The following is a 16,408-nucleotide window of genomic DNA, read 5'->3' on the forward strand; positions in this document are numbered from 1 at the left end:
AAGAATCCGTTTCAGGATTATTTTTTTATCTGAAGGACTCCTCAGAGGCAGCTTTTACGGTGGATGTCGGAGCGGTGGTCCCAGGGACCACCAGGGGTTCCAGAGCTTCTGATGATCCATGGGAAGACGTGGCGGCTCTGAAGGAACCCCGACAAGAACAAGATGAGGAACCCGACGTTCCTCACCTGATGAAAAAAAAAGAGAAACCAAAGGTCCCTCACAACGAGGACAAGAGTTTTGTTCTCGTCATGAGGAAACCTGACGTCATCCATCAAGGAGAACCCGCTGGCCCTCTGTGATCCTCCAGTCTCCAGTTGTGAGAAGAAGACCAAGGTCAGCAGATGCTTTACAACCGGAGATGGTAAGAAGCTGCAGGAAGCCACTGACACAAACACCACCATTCCAGCTTGATTTGTGATGACAGTGTGTGTGTATGTGTGTGTGTGTGTGTGTGTGTGTGTGTGTGTGTGTGTGTGTGTGTGTAAGCCCTGAGTGAGAGCAGCTCCTTCACATGGGACCAGAACACTTGGCTGTGACCTGGGGGACCCGGGGGGGGTGAAGACCGAGGAAAGATCTCCAGAGGGCTCCACGGGCCGCCTGCCGTCTGAGGAGGACGCTGGAGAGCAGGAGGCGGAGATGGATTTTTCCTTTCAGTTAGGCAGCAGATCCAGTTTCTGGGTGAGAGCTTTCTGCTTGTTCCATCGAAGGTCACGCTTAGAGACGGAGAAGATGTGAGTCCACTTCTGGAGGCCAGACATTTGAAGCTATTAGCTGTGAGAGCCACCATCACGTCAAGCAGATGAGATTTTCCTGGTCCGGAGCCAAGTCCTGCTTGCAGTGGATCTGAGAAGACCGCAGGACCAGAGAAGACTACTTGATGTATGTGTGTGTGTGTGTGTGTGTGTGTGTGGGAGGGGGGGGTCGTCAAATGGAGTTATCGCCGGAGAACATCGGTGGAATCTGGGAAGACGGAACGAACCCCTAGATGTCCCTCTTGGCATCTGGAGGTCTTCATCGACGACCTGCTCTTCCCATCTTCATCAAAAACATGGAGGAAGGGTAAGGGTTTGAGTCTGGGCTGAGGGGCGGCGGCCTCGAGCTGTGCTGGTCCACAGGGTATAAACCACCAGGAGATCCTCAGGAGGAGGGCGGAGACATGAGGTCCTCTCCAAGGTGAAGACTTGAATCTCTGGACCTTCTGACTCCCAGAACTTATGTCTTCACCCAATGATCACAACAACACCATCACCTAGCAGCAGCTCTGCTTACCATTCATTCATTCATTCATTCAGTGTACAGCAGCCAATCACAGCTGCCCTCAGGGCAGGAGGCGGGGCTTAACCTGGATGGACCTCCACAGCGTCAACAGCTTGTAGGTTGGATGAAGGTGTTCACCAACCTGGTCTGAGCTTCACCCAACATCTGGTCAACCACCATCTGCCCCCACCCGCCCGTCAAGCAAATGAGCGTGGATGTTCATGAGGTTCTCCTCGGTTCCTCAGAGAGTGTGAAGCAGCACCTGAGCGTCCATCAGCAGGCGTCTCATCAGGGTCATGGACTTCCCCAGGGTGTCCGTCTCCGCGGCGACAAAGGCCTGGTCCTCCTGGTGGGCGTGGCCCCGCGGCCGAGACACCATCAACCGGGCGATCTGGTCATTCAGGCTGTTGAGGGACTGGACGGCTGGAAGAGAAGCAGAAGGTGGGAGACATCAGAAGATCTAATGACGACAGGTACTTCCAAACATCATCTGCTTGGAGCTCCTCAGGGCTGTCGCGGCCGATGGAACTCAGCAACGGCGAGACACCGGGTCCAGGTTGGAGGTGCAAACCGGAGCCCTCAGAGCAACATCGTCAGAACTTCTGATTTAGAAGGAACGACGAGAAGGACGTCGAACTACGACGAGATGTTCCATCAAGTGTGCTCATCATGTAGGTGAGTAAACCTCTGGAGCTGCAACCTTTCATTCCCACAGGCACCCTGAAGCGTTCTTCAAGGAGCACCGGAACATCCCCCTGAGAACCTGAGAACCTGAGAACCCATCCGTGAGGGGTTCCAAACGTGTGTCCTCCGAGACTACCACCACGCTGGAACCCACGTCCAACCTCAGGTTCCACTGATGCTCTTCTACTGCTCTGGGTGGGTGAACAGATGTCTATCACACACACATACACACCAGAGGAGAACATGGGGAGGACCCAGGCAGACGTGGATGTCCTCTCCTGAAGTTCTACCGGGTTGGTGTTCCTCATAGGAGGAGAGCTCGGTGGTGGTCGGCGCAACGAGGAGCTCTGAGAGTCCAGCAGCTCCACCCTGCAGCAACAGCGCCCCCTGCTGGTAGAAGAGGGTCACCACAGCGAGGCCTCCAGGTCTGGTCCAGGAGTTTCATCAGGGGGCATGTGACGTAATTGTAATTGTAATTGTAATTGTAAATACGACAGACTCTGACCAGAGTGTTGATCCTGTGTGTCCAGAGTTGTGGCTGGAAGGGAGACCGAGGATCATCATCTGGAGGTTATATTTTGAGAATCAGAATGTAACAATGGTAATCTGGAGATTAGCATCTGAGGATCCTAATCTGAGGATTATAACTTCAGTCAGTCTGACAGCGAGTCAGGGGGAGAAGGAGGAAATCAGCACCTTCTTCCTTCTCCAAGTCAGGCAGAAAACAAACCTGTGAGTGTGTGTGTTTGTGTGTGTGTGTGTGTGTGTGTGTGTGTGTGTGTGTGCTGGGTTAGGGTTACCTAACCTAAAAGCCCTGCAGTCTTTGATAATCTTCATTAATGTCTGCTCTTCAGCAGCAGATCAAAACACTCAGATTGATCCCCTCCACACACACACACACACACACACACACACACACACACACACACACACACAACCAATGTCAACATACACACACTGAGACAAACACAGCCAGGATGAACCCACAAAGGAATGCACGCACACACACACACACACACACACAGACTAACATACACATACACACGATAAACAAACACAGACACACACACATGCTCAGCATACAGATGCAGACACATACACACACACACACACAGCCAGGATGAACAAATACACACACTGACTGACTGATGATTAGGTCTGGGCACCACCAGCGGAGTGTGTGACAGTGGGTGTGTGTTGTTTACTCTCAGGTGGGGGTGAAGAGACGCCCCTGTCTGGAGGGGTCAAAGGTCAAGGAGTCATCGCGCATCTCAGAAAGAGTATTCACTGCCAGCTCCGCAGTATTACTGCTAAACTGCATGAGTCCTTCTGAGCAGGACCTGGAGAACCAGAAGAACCTGGAGAACCCACTTTGAATGCAATGAAGGTTTGATACGTTCATGTTCTCAACCACTGATCCCCCCACTGGTTCAGCTGTCAATCATCCAACCTTCACCCTCTCATTCGCACCCGCAGACAGTGAAGGCTTCTGGACCTGCTCACTGGCTTTGGATGCAGGAGGAGGACGGAGAACCTGGAGAACCCAGGCAGGAGAACTCTCCTCGCCTGGTGGACTCCAATCTCATTTCAAAGAGATCTTCAAAATGACCGACACACAGAAAAGGTCAAAGGTCAACCATGTAGCCTCACTGTAAGATACACACACACACATTGGATTCAGGACAACATGTTTGTGTGTGAGTGTGTGTGTGTGTGTGTGTGTGTGTGTGTGTGTGTGTGTGTGTGTGAGGCTTCCTGCGGGCCGATACATCTCGTCACCACCAGGATTCAGCATCTTCTGAGAAGATGACCCGGGAGCTTGCAGTCTGATCCCAGCGGAGATGGGATTTGACAGATCCCTAAGATTTACTCCCAGGAGGAAGAGGAGGCTACCCATCTTCGTCAGCGGCGCCTTTCGTCTCCAGTCCTCCAGAGCAGCGTGAAGATCATGAAGATGCTTCCGTGAAATCCAGCTCTTCTCCGACGCCGCTCCTCAGCTTCCCCCCCCGCCGCCTGCAGCTCCAGGAGGGACTCCAGGACAGCGTGACCTCAGACGCAGCTTCTGCAAAGTTCTCTACACCCTCTGCTTTCCGGGAACTGAGGAAAAAACCCCGGCTGTCGAAGCCTCCAGTTCTGGTGGAACATGACCCGGATCTTCTGGGTGGGACCAGAAGACGAGGAGGTCCACAGGGGCCGACAAGAACCCGAGTCTGGAGCCACATCTGGTCACAACACGCACGTCGGATAACGTTCACCTTAAACAACGTGCATGTCTGACATAGTGCACGTAACAAAAATGTGCACCTCTGACCACGTGCACAGCTGACGACATTCAGGTCACACCACGTGCACATCTTAAAATGTTCAGGTCACAATGTGCACGTGGTGAGACGTGCATGTCTGACAACGTTCACGTCACACAATGTGCGCATCTCAAAACATTCATATTAGACAATGTGCACGGCTGACAATGTTCACATCGTACAATGTGCACACTGCACACCGTGCACATTGCACACCGTGCACACTGCACAACGTGCACATTGCACACCGTGCACATCACAAAGTATTTGTGTCAGGTAATATGCATGCTGAGCTGAGTTCCAAATCTGACTGATCTGCAGCTTGGAGAACCTGTGTGTGTGTGTGTGTGTGTGTGTGTGTGTGTGTGTGTGTGTGTGTGTGTGTGTGTGTGTGTGCGCGCACAAACGCGTGCACGTCAACTACATCCAGAAACAGTTGCTCTTCACAGTCTTCCGGAGAATCCACCTGGACATGAGACCTGCAGACACAGAGGATCTGCAGCCCAGATCCAAGACGTCCGACAGAACAGAGAAGAGGCGGGGCAGGAGTTCGGCCTCCAGCCGGACCTGCAGGAGATGAGGCCCAGGATCTCCATCGGAACACCGATCCGCTCAGAGGAGACAACCGGAGAGCCCCCGTGGAGGTATGGACAGCCTGACGAAGATGCTGGATCCATCTCTCCACGATGGTCCGCTGAGCCTTCTTCTCCTCCATCTTTAAAGTGTGGGTGAAGATGAGAAGATGCAGGTGATGTTCACGCCCTCCCCGGGGGTCACGGGGATTCTTCTTCAAGCGCCGCTTCCTCAGCATATTCTGAAGAAATGCACGGCCATGCTTCTTTCCTTCCAGCTGGAAACATCAGCGCTCCTCAGCCTCGTCTGCACATCCATTAGACGCCCCCCCGCCGAACAACCACCGGCCAATCAGATCCGTCCCAGAGCTCCGAGAGCCGTCGTTTCCTTTTTCGATTTTTATGTTTGTCATTTGTTATTTGTATGTGAAGCCTACAATGTGAAGCAGGAGGATGAGGTGAGACAACTTCACATGCACACACACACACACACACACACACACACACACACATGCACTAATACGACTAATATCATTATGGACTAGTACTGCAAATACTAATGCTGTTAATTCTATCAGTACCACTGATACAGCCAATAATACTTCTATTGGTAGTAACATTATTAATACTGCTGATACTGCAAACACGACCAACACTGCAAAACACAACTAGCACTAGAACTACTGCAAATACTACTAATACTTCTAATACTGCTAATACTACTGTGTAAAAACACTATCAAAACAACTATTAATGTAAATACTACTACTGCAAATAAAACTACCACAAATACTATTAATATTACCAATACTGCAAGTACTACTTATAGTAAACATACTACTAATACTAGTTGTTTTATATGCACTACAAATATGACTTAATACTGAAAATACTACTATTACTTCTACTACTATTGCAAATATTATTAATGTTGCATATACAATTATAACTACTCAAACGACTGCAAATAATACAAATACTGCAAATAACACTAATAACATGAATACTGCACTTACTTATAATACTGCAAACACTGCACATACTACAAATACTACTATTAGCACTGATACCGCAATACTACATACAGGACCAGCACTGCAAACAGAGCACGCACTGCAAGTAGCATAAATACAAGTAATACTTTAACGACTTAAAAATACTACTTACAAGACAGAGAACATCCGCTAGAAAAGGTTGACTGGTGACGTCACGTCCAGCTCAGAGTGAAAAGTTTGGAACCGCAGCCGAGTTGATGTACATTATGTGTGTGTGTGTGTGTGTGTGTGTGTGTGTGTGTTTGTTTGGCATGAACAGGACGTACTTCTGGTGTTTCCAGTTTATCCCGGAGGAGGGAGAGCCAAACTAAGAGTGACTTCTGCTCCCCAGCCCCCCCTCCTGCCCCTGCAGAGCATACATAGCACCCCACACACACACACACACACACACACACACACACACACACACACACACACACGCGGAGGAGCCGTGCAGAGGCAGCAGGAGGGGGCAGATCTGCTGTGGGAGCCTAGATGGGGGGGCAGCGAGGGGAGAGATCACGACATGAAGGGGACGCGTGGGGGTGGGTGGGTGAAGGTGTGGCGGATGGTGCGGGAATGTGCGGGTACTCACTGGCTTGCAAGAGCTGCCCCTGCCGTCCGAACACCTGCGAGAAGGTGGCGTGGCTGCAGGTGAGCGCGTCCTCCATGGCTTCCCCCGCCGGGGCGCTGCAGACGGGGGGAGCACTGCGGCACGTCAGGACGGTGGGAGGGGGGAAGCTCACCCCGCCGGTCGTGGACGCTGGCGTGCGTGATGTGTGCGGATCCGGCAGCGGCTGCAGGGGGAGACGCGCCTCTGTCGAGCGGCGGCGGCTCCGGATGCAGCGGGGAGGACGGGAGGGGGGGCGTGTCAGTGAGAGCGTTCTTCTGTGTGTGTGTGTGTGTGTGTGTGTGTGTGTGTGTGTGTGTGTGTGTGTGTGTGTGTGTGTGTGGAGAGGGTGGGTGCAGGTCCCCTAGGGGCAGGTGGTGTCAACCCCCCCCCCCCCCCCCTCCCCCGGGGAGCATCCGGGTTCAAGTCTGCTGGACTTGATTCCCCCCGAGCCCCCTCCCCTCCCCCTTTCCCACCCTCATTTCCCGCTCCTCAGCAGCCCCCCCTTCCATCCCATAGTTCAGGCCGCTGCTGGGAAACAGCTCCAGGCTGGAGAGCCCCCCCCCCCTCCTGTGCTGCGAAAAATAAAGGGGTAGAAGCGCAGGGAAGGTGGGGGGGGGGCACTTTCCAGAAGCTTCCAGAATCTGATGAAGGAAACATCAGCGGATGTTAAAGCGGCTCATACTGCACTCATTGTGCCTCTGTTGGCATGGAGACCGTGACCCACATAGCTGCCAGTGCTGGGGCCAAGTGTGTTCTGGTGTTCAGGTCCTGGTTGAAGGCCCCACCGGGACCCCCGCCCCTCCTGGATCAACGGACCAATCACAAGTTTCCCAGCTTAACTTCAGATGATCTGGGTTTGCAACCCCTCGAAAACCTGCTCCGACGGTGCTGAGATCTTCCAGATTGGAATGTTGCCTCGGTAAACACGCCGTCTGGAAGAAGACCCCCCTCTAGATCAATAAAGCGGGGGTCCAAGCAAACCCTGGTCCCTGAACGCACCATCTCTGGATCCTGCTGGAAATGAATCCCCTCCTCCTCTTAAATCTGCCTTCCTGCCCTCCCCCGGGGTTTTATGTGGATGGACCGCAGATGGAGCTGAGTGGAATTGCATTTTTATGAATCGAGCCGACGCCCTGGGACAGAGGAGAGTGCAGAGATATTTCTCCTTGACAGGTCGGAGAGTGTAAGTGTGTGTGTGTGAAGGGGGGGCTGCGGCGTGGACCAGAAGCACTCAGACTGAACCATCAGGCCTCTGGGGGCAATTACAAGGTCTCCTCATCCCACTCGGTCTGTCTGAGGCTCCGCCCACTTACATCACCACCTGGGCCTCATCTGACCAATCACAGAGAGGAACCAGCCTGAAGCAGGAAGTACTTCTACTCCCTAGCTGGTACTTCATTACTGTGCAGCTTCTACTCCTGAACATCCCAGAACCTCCTGGTTTGCCGTGACCGCAAACAACCCAAACGGACATTTTCGTCGGTTCACCTTCTGTGAGGTCAGCTGACAGATCAGCTGTCAATCATCCAGCCGTTTACCCTCTCATACACACCTACGGACACTTTAGATCCTTCAAGGAACCTGTGACTGCTGGTGGAAATGGACACGTGGAACCATCCGGGTTCTTCTGGTTCTCTCATTTCATCGATCGGGACCTGGCGCCGATCTCTGCCCGCACACCCACACACCGCACTCACTGCTTCTGACTCCCAACAGAATGAAGATAGAAGACCTTCTGATGTTCTGGGGGGAGAAGGACAGGGCGGACGGAGAAGATGATCTGGAGAACTTTATTACAGCGTCAGAAGCAGGACACACACCCGGTTCTTCAGAGCCGGAACCGCCTTTGTTCCGAGTTCTTCTCCTTTGCGCACAATCGAGTCTGTGATATCCAGGCTGGCGGTTCAGTTCCAGAACGGTCTTGAACCCCCCCGACCAGACTCACCGAGAAGACAAACGTCAAGAACATACCATTTCGACTTGACTTCGTGGAGGTTCTTTGTTCTTGAAACCCAGAACCTTGGACTCCACCCAGGTTCTTCAGCAGACCCTGCAGGTATTGGGGGGGTGGGGGGGGGTGGTGGGAGGTTCTCATCGCCCACAGAAGGAACATCAGTGCTGGTTCTGAGGGAACCAGCCAGAACCAAACATCACCCCCGGGGTTCTGTTCCACCTGGCCCTACGGCTGGGAGCTTCTGGAAGTAAATGTGTAAAGTGCTGTAAGAACACTGGGGGGCTTAGATCTGTTCTCACGAGGAACCGTGTCGTGATGCCATCATTCTACAACTGGAAACACTCGGAGCAGGACCAACAACCAGTAAAAACAGGAGACCAGAGGAGTAGCTATTAGGCTGCGCACGCACACACACACACACACAAACACAAACACACTCATTCCCATCCACACACACACAAACACACTCATTCCCATCCATACACACAGTGTTCCTGAGGACCAGTTGTTGCAGAACAGAACTGCCATTTTTCATTTGTGTTTCCCAAACAAAATATTCCGATAAGAATCTACAAGAATCAGAATGTGAAATCAGAAGGTACAGGAACGTTCAGCAGATCCAGGAGATCCAGGAGGCGGCCGAGGCGGCGTGGGATCTAGGTCAAACTCTACCGAGCACATGCAAGGACCAGACTGGCGACGGCCGACAATCTAAAGAACCCAAAGGGCGAAAAGGGGGAACCGCAGAAAAGGAGGAGGTTCCGATCCGAGACCTGATTGCCTTTTGCAATTAACCGGCGTTCCGGCGCCACGGCGCCGAGTGTTACTGTTTTGGGTCGAGTAGCGACGCAGGCTGAATATATTAATCCATTGCCGTTTAGTCTTTTTTTTTTTTTGCGAGGCGGGCGAGAGTAGAGGCTCAGTCCGGCCGAGGAGACGGGGCCGAGGTCGCCCAAGACGCGCGGCCCGCAAGGCCCGGGGACGGGTAGACCTCGTTGGAGCCGGGAGGGGGCGCCGTCGTCTAGGAGGACGTCACCGCCGCTCACTTCATGGGCGCCTCCTGGAAGGCAGCGACAGGAGCTGAGCAAGGAGGTCAAAGGTCAGAGGGAAAGGAGGCGGGGGGGGGGCGGCGCTCACCTGGGTGTCGGCGGGCTCGGGGCTGCTGGGCTCCTCGGCGGAGGGAGGGGTCGCCATCTGCAGGCTCCTGGTGACGGGACCTCCGACCCGCTCCCTGTTCCTCAGAGAGAAGCGCTCCTCCTTCCTCTGCGGCGGCGTGGACCTGGCTTCCGACGGCCTCTTGGCGGGGGGTTCTCTGCCCATCCGCTGCATCCTCACGGCCGGCCTGTGGGCGGAGTCGGCGTGGGCGTCGGAGGGGGGCGGCTGAACTGGGCCCTTCTTGGGCTTTTTAGCGGCAGAAGCCGGCACCGGGGATGAAGCCGGCCTCTTTGGTGGCACCGCCGCCATCTTTGCCGCCCTGGTGTGGGAGCGCTCGGGCTCGGCCGCCCCGGAGCTGCGAGCTCGGGTCTTCCACAGGGGCTTGGGCCCCGCCTCCGCCGAGGACCCGTCGGCGTCGGAGGCCTTCCTCCGGAGACTCATGTTCCTGTCGCTGGGCTCCCTCTTCACTTCCGGCCCTCCTCTCTTGGTCTTCTTGGCCGGGGGCTTCATGGGGCAGCTGACGGTCATGTGTTTGCTCAGGCTGGCCGGGTAGGTGAACTCACGGCTGCAGTGCGGGCAGACATTGGACGGCTCCGCCTCGGCCTTCGCCGAGCTCCTCTTGGCGCTGGAGGCGGCTCGATTTCTCTGGGAGATGGCCTTCTGAACCAGCTGGTTCTTCTTCTTGCTGAGCGCGCTCATTTTGGTTTTGGCGGCGTCTTGACTGAAGTTCAGTCTCTTTGGCTGGCCCATCCGACGGAAAGCACTCTGGCCTGCCGCGGTGGCGGTGGCGGCGGCGGCGGCGGCTGCGGCGGCAACGGGCGACGCCACCCCGTTGGGACATTTGACTATCTGCTTGAGGGGGATGGGGTTCTTCCTGGGAGTGTAGCGCTTCTTGTCGCTGGCGTTGGCGCAGGCCAGGATGTGCTTGTGCAGCTCGGGCATGTTGTCGAAGCTGTTGCCACACTTGGTGCAGCGGATGGCGGTGGTGAACGTCTGCGGGATGTTGTGGGTGGTGAAATTGGTGGCCGAGGCCACGGCGCCGGCGTGGGAGCGGCTGTGGTAGGGGAAGGGCGGCGGCTTGTAGCTGGGGTAGTGTTGGTTGATGCCCAGACGGACGTCCGGGCCTTTGGGCTTCCCGCCCTCCGAGGCCATAATCTTGATAGTGGTGTACAGCTCCTCGTTGGGGTCCTCGGCCCCGTCTTCCCCGTCCTCGCCGTGCTCGCCGTTCACGTCGGGCTCCTTATTGACCGGTTCCCAGTCGACGTCCTCCAGGGCGGCGGGACCGCCCTCCTCTTTGGCTCTGGACGGGTCGGTGTAGTTCTGGGGCCGGAGCTTGCCGCTCTCCGACGCGGTGTAGGAGCAGGTCTCGTTGGGATGCAGGTCTTTCTGGTGCTGCTGGAGGTTGCAGAGGAAGGCGAACTCCTTGGAGCAGATGGAGCACAGGAAGATCCTTCCCACGCCGTGCAGCGCCGTCCGGTGGCCGAGCAGCGCCGGGGCGTCACCGAAGAGCTGCAGGCAGAACTCGCACTTGAAGGGCCAGTCGGCGGCGTGCCGGACGATATGTCCGCTCAGCTCCTTCATCGACTCCAGAGGGTCCTCGCACACGTTGCACACGAAGGTCTTGCAGTACGCGGCGTCCGACTCTTCCGCCTCAGGGGCGTCGACAACAGGCTTGTCCTGAGGCGAAGAGACGGGATCGTCCCGAGGCCCGTGATCAGCCACTACTGGGCTGTCGGTGCAGTGCGGCGGCTCTTCTTTGATCTTGATAACGGCGGGCGGCGGCGGCGGCAGGGACGGGGGCTGGCCGGGGGACACGGGCAGTGGCGGAGACGGCGAGGATCCCGGTGGCGATGACACGTCGGCCAAATCGGCCTTCACCGCCTCTCTGATCGCGGGGTCCAGGACGTCGACCACCTTCCCGTTGGCCAGGCCCTCACAGGCCTGAGGAACCTCCGGGGAGGCGGGAGAACCCGCAGAAGGCTCCGGAGAGCTGGGCGCGGAACCGCCGACGGGGTCTTCAAGCGGAGTGCGCGGTGGGGCCGGAGCCTCCGAGACGTCCTCCTCTTTCTCTTCCTCGGCCGACTCCATCTCTTCCGGACTGGAGATATTGTCGACCGCGCTGGGGGACATTTTTGGCGAGAGGACAGGAAGCGGTCTGATGGCGGAGGCGTCCGATGGCTGGGAGAGAGGGGAGTCGGCCATCGCCGGCGGCGAGGGAATGGTGGGCAGCACGGGGGGCGGCGGCGTGGGGGAGGTCACGCTGGAGGCGCAGGGAGACGAGGGGTTCATGGTGACGGGGGTCAGGGAGGGCGGCGAGGAGCGGGCCGACTCCGACGGAACATTCGGAGAGCGCGAGACGAAACAGCTCAGGCCGGCCAGGGAGGAGGGGCCCTCGTCGCCCCCCAGGGACAGGCCCACGTACTCGTTCATCAGCACCTTCTCCAGCATGCTGGTGTTTGGCTTCTTCTTCTTGACCAGCAACGGTGGAGCCGGGCCTCCCTTTGGGTCGGGCTCGCCGCCGCTCTTCCGACTGAGGCTGAGGTCCAGAGCCGAGTCCCCGGGCGCCTTGCCGGGCCCGTCGCTCCGGCGGCTCGGGGTGTTGGACAGGTCCAGGGGCTGCTGATTGCAGGAGTTCCCCCCGCTGTTGGAGGAGGGCGGAACATGAGCGCTGCTCCCGGAGGGGCTCAGAGCGTCGGCGTCGTCTTTGACCGGGAAAGCGGTGGGGGACACGCTCTGGCTCTCCGGCTTTGGCACCTTCAGGCTGTAGGAAGTCGCCGTCTCAGGCTTACAGCCGTCCGGTTTGCATGTGGGACTGAGCTGCGGAGACGACGGCGGCGACGCCGTCCGCCTCTTGAACCTGCCGTGGGCGCCTTGCAGCGGCGTGACCGACAGCGGCGAGGCGAGTCTATGGCTTTCTGTGATCAGGGTGATGGCTGACTTCTGGACGTCCTGTGTCTGGAGCAGCTGCTTCAGCTTGGGCGACAGATACACCGTCTTCTCCCGCTGGAACGCTGAAGAGTCGGCGGCCTGCTGGAAGTCGGTGGCCTGCTGGAAGAGCCCCCCCACCAGGAGGTTAGAGGAGGAGGACGTAGAGGACGACGACGGCTGCGTTTCCGTCTCCACTTTAAGCCCGGGAACCAGGGGGGGCGTAGATGTTCTTCGTTTGACGGCCGGCTGGTGACTCCCGGAGACCTGCTTGTTGGCGCCCACTCTGCCCTCCACCTTCAGCGCCTGGTGGATCTGGTTGGGGTTGATTATCACCGTGTCGATCCCGAAGAGAGCCGCCGACCTGGAGTCCACCTCGATCACCTCGCAGCTGCTCACCGCGCTGGTGGACACGATCTTCCCGTCGATGAAGAAGCTCAGGTTCTCCGAGATGTTCTTGGATATGTCCACCGCGTAGTCGTCCCTGTCGGCCTCGTCCTCCGTGTCGGCGCTGGGCACGTAGACGGGCGGGGGGCTGGTGTTGGGCGACTCGCCGGACTGCTGCGGTTTCTGCGCCGAGGCCTCCTGCAGAAGCATGCCTTTCCTGCGGACGCCCTTGGGCAACAAGTGGCGCTCGTGTATCCTGCGCTGGTGCCGGCGCATGTTGGTGTGTGTCCCAAAGGCCTTGTTACAGTACTTGCACGGATGGAGCTCCTTGGACTCGCCGTTTTCATCTATTACAAAAGGACGGTCGGCGTGAGGCCCCGCCTCCTTCCTCTGCACCTCAGAGGTCTGCAGGTGCGCGCCAGGAAACTGCGACCCTATGGCTATGTAGTGGGCGGGGGGGCTGCTGCGGTCGGGACCCGACACGTCGATCTGCACCAGGGGGTTCAGCAGGTTGGCCGTTCCCGCCAGAGAGCCGGGCTTCTTTTTTGGCGCGCTCTCGTGCCTCCTCTCGTGGCGCCGCCGGCCCACCTGCGAGCCGAAGGCCTTGCTGCAGTAGCAGCACTTGAAAAGCTGCGCTTGCTGGCTGCTGATGGCGTGGATGTGGACGTGGCGCTCCAGCCCCTGCCGGGAGGAGAAGTGGCGTTCGCAGTGCTGGCAGGGGAAAGACTCGCCGTGCGGGACCTCCTCCTGGTCACCTTCTGGGTCTAGGTCCAGCTCGGGGTCAACCTCTGGCTCCTGTCCCAGGGCGGAGGTCTCCAGCTGTACCTGCACCTCGGTGAGGCTGCGCTGCTCGCCGAGATGTGGGCCAGGGCGCTGGCCCATTTCCTGCGACGGCTCGTTTGAATCCTCCCCGTCCTCTGCTTCCTCCTCCTCCTCCTCCTCCTCCTCCTCCTCCTCCTCCTCTTCCTCCACCTCCTCCTCACCGTTTCTCCTGTCCTTCATGACTGCTAGCACACCGTGCACGCCTCTACATTCTGTGCTTTCAATGGGACGGCTTTCCTGGAGCTCCTGCGAGGAACCCTGAGGGGATATCCTCTCATCCTCCTCCTTCAAACCTGGAAACAAGGAACCAGAGAGGTTAACATCAGGCTCCTACAGAACAGTAACCCTTCCACACTGAAGGAAGACCTGATTTTCCAATCAGCTGATCAATAAAACTGAACAGAGGCTCGGGACCAGATACATTATAATCACACTCACCTTCACCTCCATTCCACATCTCCTTGGCAGCTGGCGTGTTCTCACTCAACTCCTTGAACTAACCCAGACTGGCCTCTTGAGCCTTCTCCAGCAGCTTTCTTCTGGCTGCATGCAAAGACACACACACACACACACACACACACACACACACACACACACACACACACATCAGTGTCATAGGAAAGGACCTGGCTGACATGGGCCGTCCAGGGACCAAACATGCACGTCGCGTGCATGGTTGACGCACTGTATGCGGAGCGGCGGTTTTCAGTTTTGCAGCGTTTATCTTTTTGTTTGGCACACACATTGGCACAGAAGATGTTTCTGATGGACATGCACATGAAGCAGGGCCGAGGCCGTATGGAGGCCGTTTGTCTGGATGATCTGCGCTTCATCCCGGTGATGCATTCAGGATGTTTTGGATTTTAAATTTGTTTTAAAACTCTGACACTTTCACACTGTCCTGGGTGGAGAACCTCTGCAGCGGCTTAGCGTTTAGCTAAGTGATAAGGAGGCTTGAAAAACACACCGCTTGTGAACGCCAGTATTTCAAACAATCACCGACACGCACGCAACTCGCCACTATATTTACCGCAACGCCTTTGTGAATGGCCGAGCCTGATCTGTCTCTCTGGCTTCCCTGGCACCTTCACGCCCGCAAAGTGTGTCAGCGCCGTCATCTGACCCGCCACACAAAGGCAGATTCATACCGGGAGGAAAAAACACACTCCAGGTCAACGCACACACATCCAAGCGCACACACCATTAAAATGTGTCTGCAGATGGTCCCCCCCCAGCACCAGGTCAGATCTACGGTGTGTGATATTCAGATGATGGAACGAGTTCCTCAGGTACATCTACCTGAATCAGGTAACTTTTGGCTGCAGACTAAGACTACGGATTTTCAAATTGTCAGATTGTTTTTCACAAAGGCAGGACAGAGTGTGTGCATGTGCGTGTGTGTGTGTGGGGGTGAATCTGCAAGGCTGGATTTTTACATTTGAATATTATTATGAATATTATCATATTTTTGAGTGATTCTTTCATTCTTTGACGTTTCATCTCTGAGGACTAGCAAAGCCCACTCCCAATCTGCGACTGGAAGACAAGCAAATTTACTTTGCTGTAGACGAAAACAAGTCAAAAGTTGATCCTGGCAAACGAAGTGAAAGTGAGTTAATTTTCTAGAAACCAGAGGATCACTTGATCTGACGGTTATTACTTGTATTAATATGGTTATGTATAATAAGATTAGTACACGACGGTTTTAAGAAGTGACTGAATAGTGTGTGTGTGTGTGTGTGTGTGTGTGTGTGTGTATTTGATAATATGTTTTGATGGATAGTCCGTTAACCTCCCGGTCTACCGGCGGCTGATACCCCGTCGGTGTCCGCCGTGTGATCGATAGTGATCGATAGTGATCGGTTGTGATCGGGTAGGGATGAGCCCGGCCGCCTGCCGCCGAGCACCGCGGCGCCTAGCAGGCTAGCAGCTGCTAGCATTGGGCGCAGAGTCTTGACATCCCGACAGACGAGTTCATCCCGCCCCGGGTGGACGCGCTCGGCGGGTATCGATAACCCGGGACCGTGTACGGACCGGATTCGATCACCCCGGGCGGCACTTCGACGCTTATTGACGCGGCGGCGGCGGTCTCGGAGGCCGGCTAGCAGGCTAAACCGCTAGGCCGTCGCGGAAGGGAGGCTGGCCGGAGGACGGCTCCGATGGGGAGGAACTCAGGGAAGGTCACATCCTCGACGGGGGCAGGCGGGGAGGGACAGCCGTTGAAAAGTTGCCCGGCCGCGGGTTCGGGGGCGACGCGGGCTGCGTGGCGACGACCCAGCGGGCCGGACGGCCGCCGTCCGGGGCCACATCTGCCCACCGCTGCGCCTCGAAACGTCGATGTGAAAGTAGGGAAAAGCTCCGCTCATCGCGGCGCTAGCCCGGCTAACACCGCTAGCCTTCCTGCGTTAGCTAACTCTCCAGCCCGAACTTCGACTTCGGCTCCGCGGGGGGAGGGAGGGACAGGTGGGGGGTCGGGTCAGGTCGAAACGGGCTCGGTTCGACGGACCGAACGCTCGAACCGAAGTGGCTCCACGGGGAGAGTGGGGGGAACGCCATCGGCGGGCCTCACCTCGCTCGGCCCGGGGTGAGAGGCTCCTGCTCGGGCTGCTGGTTCTTTCTTCCTCCGGTGCAGCTGTTATCTCGAGCTCGTCTTCCAGCGTGTACCACACAGCAGCTCATCGGCCGCACTGATTGGCTGTTAC

The 16,408-nt window shown here is 56.6% G+C and overlaps 2 protein-coding genes across 2 annotated transcripts in view; both read right to left on the reverse strand.

Annotated features, from left to right (window-relative positions):
• The window catches only part of kaznb (kazrin, periplakin interacting protein b), a 31,936-nt gene extending 25,304 nt beyond the window's left edge, over positions 1–6,632 (reverse strand). Inside the window, exons 1-2 of the mRNA XM_086149582.1 lie at positions 6,446–6,632; positions 1,520–1,680 (exon numbers count right to left, since the gene is read on the reverse strand). Of these exons, the coding sequence (XP_086005708.1) occupies positions 1,520–1,680; positions 6,446–6,521 (237 nt within the window). The 5' untranslated portion in view covers positions 6,522–6,632. The remainder of the gene's footprint in view (positions 1–1,519; positions 1,681–6,445) is intronic.
• A 2,293-nt stretch (positions 6,633–8,925) lies between these two features.
• Positions 8,926–16,408, reverse strand: prdm2b (PR domain containing 2, with ZNF domain b). Its single transcript, XM_086149583.1, has 4 exons — positions 16,276–16,408; positions 14,145–14,249; positions 9,555–13,999; positions 8,926–9,477 (listed from the first exon to the last, which is right to left on the reverse strand). The coding sequence occupies exons 2-4, from the start codon at positions 14,161–14,163 to the stop codon at positions 9,460–9,462; spliced, it is 4,482 nt and encodes a 1,493-aa protein (XP_086005709.1). The 5' UTR covers positions 14,164–14,249; positions 16,276–16,408; the 3' UTR covers positions 8,926–9,459.

Source organism: Fistularia commersonii, chromosome 7, assembly GCF_037954325.1.
Source record: "Fistularia commersonii isolate RoL2024-O1a breed Wild chromosome 7, RoL_Fcom_v1.0, whole genome shotgun sequence".
NCBI classification, from domain to species: Eukaryota; Metazoa; Chordata; class Actinopteri; order Syngnathiformes; family Fistulariidae; genus Fistularia; species Fistularia commersonii.